This window comes from Silene latifolia, chromosome Y (genome assembly GCF_048544455.1).
Source record: "Silene latifolia isolate original U9 population chromosome Y, ASM4854445v1, whole genome shotgun sequence".
NCBI classification, from domain to species: Eukaryota; Viridiplantae; Streptophyta; class Magnoliopsida; order Caryophyllales; family Caryophyllaceae; genus Silene; species Silene latifolia.
Window position 1 is genome coordinate 106133130 of NC_133538.1, and position 9350 is coordinate 106142479.

The 9350-nt window shown below is 35.0% G+C and overlaps 2 protein-coding genes and 1 long non-coding RNA gene across 3 annotated transcripts; 2 read left to right on the forward strand and 1 right to left on the reverse strand.

Annotated features, from left to right (window-relative positions):
* Window positions 1–174: 174 nt before the first annotated feature.
* On the reverse strand, window positions 175–2278 carry LOC141634400 (uncharacterized). Its single transcript, XR_012539120.1, has 2 exons — window positions 2051–2278; window positions 175–547 (listed from the first exon to the last, which is right to left on the reverse strand). It is a non-coding gene; the product is annotated as an uncharacterized LOC141634400 (long non-coding RNA).
* A 2144-nt stretch (window positions 2279–4422) lies between these two features.
* LOC141628683 (protein FAR1-RELATED SEQUENCE 5-like) lies at window positions 4423–5190 on the forward strand. Its single transcript, XM_074441791.1, has one exon. It carries the CDS (start codon window positions 4423–4425, stop codon window positions 5188–5190), a length of 768 nt encoding a protein of 255 aa, XP_074297892.1.
* A 170-nt stretch (window positions 5191–5360) lies between these two features.
* Window positions 5361–5981, forward strand: LOC141628685 (uncharacterized). Its single transcript, XM_074441792.1, has one exon. The coding sequence runs from the start codon at window positions 5361–5363 to the stop codon at window positions 5979–5981; it is 621 nt and encodes a 206-aa protein (XP_074297893.1).
* Window positions 5982–9350: the final 3369 nt, after the last annotated feature.

The following is a 9350-nucleotide window of genomic DNA, read 5'->3' on the forward strand; positions in this document are numbered from 1 at the left end:
GGTTAAAATATTGGAAATGAAAACGTATATAAGGATAATACACATAATGAATATAAATGCCCCAAAACGTATCTATCGAAGATAAGTACGATCCAGGTTGTAGCCTCTGATTTTCATTATTAAAATGCATCCTAAATTATTTTGGGAACCAGGCATTCAAGCTGGCTATATATAAACAAGGCCAGAATTATTATTGTTGACTTGCAAATACTACTTGGTCATCACCCAACTCGTGCATCCCACAATGTTTCATTCTATATTGCATGCCATACATGAACTAATCTTGACTAGCTAACAAAGCTTTTTATATAAGAGAATAACAAAGCAAATACGAGTAATATATATGTTCTCTAGCTTTTAAGATACACAAAAAAATGAGGCAAATGGATGTAAAGCTTGTTGTGTTGTACTTCAACTTGTTGCTTGCTTCTTTTCTGGCCTCAACTGCCTATTCTAAGGTAACATTTTCACCTTCCATCCACTTTGATCTCTCTTCAAAGTGGCTCACTCCATAGTGCTCATGTGGCGTCTACATTTTCCTATTGCCCTGCTCAACAAGGTGACGACAACTTCAGTCAGAGAGTTTTCAAAACCAGAATTAGAAACCAAACATCGATAGTGCATAAATGTGAAAATTACCCCAAATCTTAGACTTGCTTTGGGTCACTTAACTGCTTGTTTATATATGCCTATAAGCAGGACAGCGACGAATGTTTGAGGTAATAGGTCTGTTGTGCTGTAGTAGTTTAAACTTCTATAATTAAGACACAAGAATACAAGATGACCAAATTATGTGCTTGTTTACATAATTAAGACCCAAGAGTATTCTGTTCAAGTAATAAGGTTATATACGATTTTATGAGTTTGTTCATCGGTATTTTACATTTCAGATGGAGCCAAACAGTCAATATTCTTTGGTGTTGGGTTTGCTGGAATAATAAAAATAACTCGCTAAAGTGTCGTCGTTTCTATGTTATAGATTGTCTACTGGCTAACCTAATTTCGTTACGGGTCATTCGAAAACATCTTTATGTTTTCAAGTACTTACATCCTAACCCTCTACTCATCAACCTGTTTCAACTTTCAAAGATGCATCTATCAGTTTGTTTCTTTTGCGGAGATCTTTCTCAGTGAAATGCTAAACTAGATGTACAAACCTAGGTACTCCTGCCTCTTGTTGCTCATGCTTCATTTTTAACGACATATGATGCCGTTGACTCATCAAAGAAAGACTCTTATCTTGTAAATGGAGAACTACATTTTGAAGCAGCACAACAGAAGTTGCAAATTGCATCAAAGGCCGAGAACCTACTTCGTGACAATCATGTGAACCCTGAACCAAGATTAATGCACCAAAGGTCCTATTTATTTCGAGCCAAGGAGGTCAGCTCGAACATCATGACCTCTGAAAGGTCCCGTATCATAAGTTCAATTTCAAATTGAATATGCAGTAATTCAGAAATACAAAAGCACATACACCAATTAGAGCTAGAATACACAAATACAAGTTGCAGTACTTCCAAATTGAATATTAGAGACAAAAGTACTAGTGATAGTTGAATATGCAGTCATTGACATAAACTTTCATACACCAACCAAAAAAATCATTAAACTTGAAACAAGAAACAATACTTCGTAGTCCATACCAAATTACCCTACAAAAATCAGCCAAAAGCGTAACTACAAACTACTTGCAAATACTTGGAAGTCTTAAAATAAAATGATTTCTCCGAATACAAATATTACTCAAATAAGCAAGATACCGAAAGCTTGAGACTAAATTAGAAGTTTTAGAGAAAATGTGAACAAATTTATTGTGATATACATTGCTAAGTAAGAAATTATAACCCTAAAACAATTAAAAAAACGAAATTTGTAATGACCAATTTTTATAAACCCTAATTTTTAATTAGAATTCATACATAAAAATCAATTTTTTTTGATTAAAATCTTTTGTGTTCTCATAAAACTACTTCTTAAATCATTACAATTACTTAGATTCAAAATACTAAAGAAATCTTCAAAGATTAAGATAAGAATTGAAACTAACCTTTTTTCTACAATAGACTGAAATCCGTTCTAGGGAAGGGGGTAGAAGCGACGGTGGAAGTGGCGGCCGACGGTGGAAGTGGCCGACGTTGGAAGTGGCGGACGATCAGATGGAAATTGAATGGTTTTGGTGGGTTTGTCGTAGGAGGGTGTCGAACTGTTTCAGCTGGGTAGAGAAATTAGAAAGCGCGTTTGGGAATGGCTTTAATCATCTAGTTCGTACGGTTCGCACTGTCTTTAGTTAAGACTTTGTGCCCGCCTATATATATATATATATATATATATATATATATATATATATATATATATATATATATATATGGGTTGAGTTCGATCTTAACTAAACTTATCGTCTGAACCGTCTAAACCATCTAAAAAGGAAAGTTCAACCGCGGTTTTTAAAACTCACCCTCACCTAAAAACTCATCCCAACAACAAAAAAAAAATTGATCGAAGAAACGCGATCTCAATTGCTGCAAATCATCCTACTTTCCGCCATTATTGTTCCTGTCCCATGCGAATCTAAGAGGTAAGCTTTTACTCAGATTAGGGTTTACAAAATTTAAATCGTAAATTAGGGTTTGAACAAATTGAAATTCTTAAAATTAGGGTTTATCAATTTTAATCGTATTTTGAGATTTTGATGGTAATTTAGTTTGTGTTTTGATACTATTTTTAGGATGGTTATAATTTCATCATCTTCTACCGATTCGGTATGAATTATTGTTGTAAATACATTTTTGGGAACTATTTTTTCAATTAAATTTGGGATCCATTTAAAATTGCTTTAGGTGTTGTAGGTGATAACGGAAAAGAGGATGAATCAATGACGAAGAAGTTATAGGTACACATTCTTTTTTTCTTATTATGGAATGTCGGATACCATGTATCTACTAAATCAAGTAGTGTATCTAGGATCACAAAGATGTGTACCTCTCGTATAATTTTTCTAGTTTGTGGATAATTTTTCCGATTTGTTTTTGTATTTTTTTGGGTGGTTTAATGAGGGTCACAAGATATATCTCTAACAGAATAAAATTCTTAGCCAAAGATACATCTCTGGGCATTAGATACATCATTCCAGCTATTTTGAAAAAAAAATGTATCCGCTAGCTAAAACAAAGATGTATCCGGCTAGCTAAAATAGTGTACCTAATGTGGCTTGGGTGGGAAAATCATGTCTCGTATGTGATAAATACTCGTGATCGATTATGATTTTGTGCACCGTAGAGCAGTCTTTCAAAAAATTAAGCTAGTATAGCATTGAAAATTTTTGGATGAATGTTTATCAGTTTGAAAATCGAAAACTTCTTTCTCTCTGCACAAATTGTTGATGTATAGTCACATATGAATTATTGTATCTAATTTGAATGAGATGTGTACTGTGCGAGATAGTATACCCGCTACTAATGACCATGCCTCGGATATCTTTGGTTGTACTTCCCTTGACGATGCAACAGTACGCAAAAATGTAGCGAAAGCATGTATCTAATATCATAGTAATGTGTACCTATAGACTATATTTTTCTTGATTTTGGTCTTTGGAACATAATGCGTTTCCCTCTTTGTGTGTCATTTCTGTGCGAGACATGTATAGTTGCTTCTAATGTTGATGCTCTAATGAACAATGATATACCTCCTATGATTTCATTGACTAATGCACCAGGTAAAAAAATTGTGGTTTGTTCATTTACAAGGTTTGATTTAACTAATATAATGTACTTGCCTTAAAAATAACAACCTTTTGATTAAATTGTCTTGTAGAAACCCCACAAGTTGGTTCTGAAAACACAATTTTTGGATTCCCAAGTCATCCGGAAGATCTAAAACCAATCAACGGTATGATGTTTTCAAATTTGGAAGATGGAATAGATTTTTACAACAAATACGCAAAAATTTGTGGGTTTATTCCAAGGTTAGATTCAACAAAATTGGTTAATGGGATTGTTACACACAAGCGCTGTGTGTGTAATAAAGAAGGCAAAAGTAGGAACAAGGGGACTAAAAGAAAGAGGACTGTTACGAGAACAGGATGTGAAGCTAAGGTTAGTTTTAAGAGAATTGACACCGGTGAATACCAAATTTATGATTTTGTTGAGGTACACACACACGCAATGGTTACCCCAGCTACAATGGTTCATATGAAACCATCTAGGAATTTGAATCTCTTTCACAAGAAAATGATCATGGATAATTCAAGGGTAAATCATGGTCCAATGGATTCCTTTAGAATGTTTAAGGAATATGTAAAAGGGTACAAAAATGTTGGGGCTTCTTTAGAAGATTTCAAAAACTTTTCAAGGGATGTTAAGAAATATATCAAGGAATATGATCTTTGAGATGTTATTGGAAACTTTCATGCAAAAAAAGGCTATGTCTCCATCATTTTATTTCGACTTTGAGGTGGATGATGAAAAAAGACTAAGTAAGGTTTTTTGGGCAGATCCAATCTCAATTAAAAACTATGCCCTTTTTGGGGAAGCCGTCTCTTTTGATGCTACTTATAACTTCAATGAGTATAAAATGGTGTTTTGTCCGTTCACTGGTGTGGACAACCATAAAAGATGCGTCACTTTTGCGGGTGGTTTGTTAAGAAAGGAAGATGGAGAATCATTTACCTGGTTATTTGAGAATTTTGTGAAGGCTATGGGTGATTGCTATCCTACTACAATTATAACTGACCAATGCAAAGGCATCAATCAAGCTGTAAAAGATGTGTTTGGTGACAAAACACAACACCGATTATGCATGTGGCATATAATGAAAAAGTTGCCAGACAAAGTCGGGCCGACAATTTGCCAAAACACAAACTTTTTGAAGGAAATAAATTCTATTGTTTGGGATGGAGAGATTGATACACAAGAATTCGAATTGAGATGGAAATCAATCCTTTCTTCGTATGAGCTTTCTGATCATGAGTGGCTGAAGTCAATGTTTGACATTCGTTCAAGTTGGATTCCTGCCTACTTCAGAGACATATATCTTGGTGGGATTATGCGCACAACATCAAGGTCAGAATCTGAAAATAGCTTCTTTGGAAATTTCACAAACCCGCACCTCACTCTTGTTGAGTTTTGGATGCGTTTCCAATCGGCTATGGATGCGCGGCGTTGGAAATATGCTAAGGTGATTTGCCGATGATAAGAACTCTTCTCCAAAATTATCAACACCTCTCCTTCTAGAAAAAAAAAACCTCTGAATTTTACACCACCACTGTTTTTTATCAATTTCAAGAAGAACTCCAAGGTGCGTGTTTTACTTGTGGTCTTTCACCGAGGACAACTGAAGACAACAATGAGCATATTTCAATAATGGACCGCGAGAAAGACAAGGTATACACAGTTGATTTAAGTGGTAATAAATTTTCTTGTTCATGTAAGATGTTTGAAAGGATTGGGTTACTTTGTAAGCATGTTCTGTGGGTGTTAAAAGATAGAGGGTTTGATGATATCCCTACAGAGTATCTATTAGACAGATGGGGCAAATATGCAATTTGTCGTCCCATTTTTAATGTTGTTGGGACAACCCTCTTAGCTGATTGTATGTCAATAGAAAACCACCAAAGTAAGATAAGTGAATTGTGGTCGGAAGTATTTACTTCAGTTTCGCTTGTTGAAGATAATGAGGAGCTTTGTGATGAGCTGCTTGAACTTCTTCGCGCTTTCAACGAGAAATTAATGATTTCAGTTAAGCGTGGGAAGTCAAAAAACAAGAAAGCTGAAATTGAGATGCTTATTGGCTCGAAAATACCGTCTGAAGCTAGTGTTCTACCACCAGAAAAGTGTAAGAATAAGGGATCAGGAAGACGGATTACTTCAAACAAGGAAAAGGCAGTACAAGAAAATGCAAAGCCCTTGAGGAAATGTCGTGCTTGCGGTGAAATGACTCATCATGATAGTAGGAATTGCCCAAGTCGAGCCACTCAAAAGTGAGTCCAGTTTGATTTCAGCTAGAAAAAGTTTAAGTTGTATTAAGTATTCTAAAAACTTTCTAGTATGTAAAGACTTCTAAGAAGTATGTTGTATTTGACTTTAAATAGTGGTCTTTCTAGTAAGTAAAGACTTCTAAGAAGTATGTTGTATTTGACTTTTAATAGTGGTCTTTCTAGTAAGTAAAGACTTCTAAGAAGTATGTTTAATTAACGCATCATGATAGTAGGAATTGCCCAAGTTGTGAAGTGTTATTTGGTTGTCTAATGTCTCACATTTACTGTTCAAACACTTTGCTTCTCTATTATTATACTAACTTTTATTGTGTACCCTCAAAAGTCGAGGTGTGACACACATAATTAAAAATAAAATATAAATACAAATTGAAGATTAAGTTCTTTATTTTAAAAAATTGATGAAACAATGGGAATAGTGAATTGGTGTAGTTTTTCTCCTGTCTGAAACCGTCATTCACAGGACCCATCTGAAACCGTCATTCAATTGGAATTAAACGAAGAATGAGTTTCAATTCTTTTTGGATTAAACCGTCATTTACACATTTCTAGACATTTCATCTGCCTTAATTATTTACCACACATTTACACATTCTCTAGACATTTCTAGACATCGTGGCAAGTGCCATGAATGTGGTTATTTACAACGTTTCACACCAAGACATTCATTCGTTCAACTCTATCCATTGCATCTGCCTATTTACAAAGTTGCATCTGTCGTTTCACACATCCTTCTCCTAATAATTCATTTGTTGCATCTGATTATTCTATATATAAATAGGTTTTACAATCTCTTTGTTTCAAAAAACTTCAAACTTAATCCATACTGAATTCCCTCTCAACCATTATGTCTTCTAATAATTCATCTGTTGCATCTGATGCATCCTATGAATCTGATGCATATGAATCTGATGCATCCTATGAATCTGATGGAGAATCGTTTGATTTAGTAGAAAGTTTCAGACGCCATTCCGAAATATCGTACGTCAAACCTGTGATGTGTATTCTTTATAATTTGCCAAGCACAAGAGATGGGTTTGGAAAGGAAACTCTCTCATATGATCTTGACAGATTAGTAGAAATTATTCGTGGTCTTTGGATTAAATTTAGTTCAAGCTATCCACCCGGCTATTACAACAATGGGTCGTTCAAGGGACATGCAATGATTGAGTTTGGAGCGGGAGATGAGCGCAAATGCTTCCTTCAAGCTCGCAAACTGGAGCGCGCTTTTTCTAATAATGAAGCTTCGAGGTGGTGGTTTAAAAACGTTAAACCTCCGTCAGGACCATATTTATGGGTTTCTAATAGAGATGATTTGGGACTGGTCGCATATTTGTATGCGAAGGGGCCTTCCTTTGAGTTCGGGACAATTCCGCTTGCATGGGAAAACAACCCGGTGGATTGGGTTGAAGGTGATAATGATGTTTTCAGTGATATTCGTTCTGAAATCCGCAATTACTTTCCGGATTATTAATTTGTACTGTAGTTTTTATAATGTTGGTTATATTTTATTAACTTCAAAGATGGTGATTGGGTTGAAGGTGATAATGATCATTTTACTTTTTATAATGTTTTAGTAAAATGAAAGCACTCTAATTATCATTGTTTCGCAAACAATTATAGTTTGACTATTAAATTTACCAATGTGAATTTTTGTGACTTACTTTTATTTAGCCCAAATTATATCACAAACTATAGAATAAGACGGTCTTATATGCTGAGATTTATCTTATACTTGTGGATCTAAATACATTTTCGTTGATAAATATATGTCCTGCTATTTTAGCCTAGGAAGAATGGGATAGATCAAATATATGATGTGCTATATATGTAGAAGTTGGAAGATCAAATAATTGATTGTTGTTAAATGAAAGAACAACAAAGCGAACGCAAAAAGAATATGTGTATCCACAAAGCCGGGGATGTGTATCCACAAAGCCAGGGATGTGTATCCAGACAGCCGACAATGCGTATCCACACAGATGCAGGTGTGTATCCACACAGCCATAGGTGTGTATCCACACAAAACAAAAATTGTATCTCAGTACTCGAAAAGTCATATGTGTGTATTTACACAACCAGTAATGTGTACCGACGCAATAACCGCAAGATGTCTTAATAGGAATTTAATAACTGAATAGTATTAATAGTAGCCATACATTGAAAAAGGATTGAAACAAAAATACATTTGATGAACAAAAACAATTGAGTCAAAAATGTTCCTGGAATGTTTGAACACAACACTATTAAATTCAAATACATTTCACTACGCACAACACATCCTCAAAACACACTCAAATCTACGAACTCACCTGGTCATAAAACATGAAAAAAGTAACGTTAAGTTAGTTTAAAATAATTTTATATGTAAAATAAAATTAACATCTCCGGCACATAAGTGCCTACAAAACAGTAGGGATGTGTATCTGCGAAGCCGGGGCTGTGTATCTGCGAAGCCGGGGCTGTGTATTCACAAACCAGCGGGTATGTATCCAAACAGCCAGAGATGTGTATCCACACTAGTTGCAGGTGTGTATCCACAGAATATAACCACGAGGTTGTGTCTAAATTTGGAGTTTCAGAAACTTCTACTTTCTATATCTATATTAATATTACCAACTTGATGAAAGTAGACATTATAATCAATGGCAAGTGGGAGTTAGTCTTGTGTAAGATGATTTTACACTAATATAGTTGTAAAACGGATCTAAACACAAACTCTATTAGTAGCTAAACAAAAGTGATTTAAAGATTCCGTCTTACAATAAATTTGTGTAAAGGAAAAAATGTAAACGTCTCAAGGTGTGTATGCAGCCAGAGATGTGTAACCGCACATTCTGATATGTGTATCTAGACAGCCAACAATGCGTAACCGCACATTCTGCCGGTGTGTATGCGACAAATTGTGTGTATGCAGACATTTTTGCATGTGTGTATCCAAGCAGCAGCTGGGATGTATCTGCACAGCCCCAAGAACTATAACCTCACAACCTCGTGGACCAGATAAGTGTATCCACACAGCAGGAGGTGTGTATCTACACACTGAAAGAAGTCTATCCAGCAATTCAAGATTGTGTACCCCTACTAATGTATTCTATCTCACCTACATATATGTATATATCAGTTCCACATATTCAAAAATTACCTTTGCAGTATTTTTCTCCCACTTGAGTAGTTTCAACATAATTTGTCGACGATAAGCAATCATATTCTGCAAATTAAAAAAACATTGATAAACCCACAGTAAAATACGATAAATAGAGAAATGAAAAACTGACATTTAGCTAATTTGGCAAGCTTACTTTGAAATAGTTTGGGTCCTCCCATAATTTCCTATCGTGTATTGCACCCTCCAGAA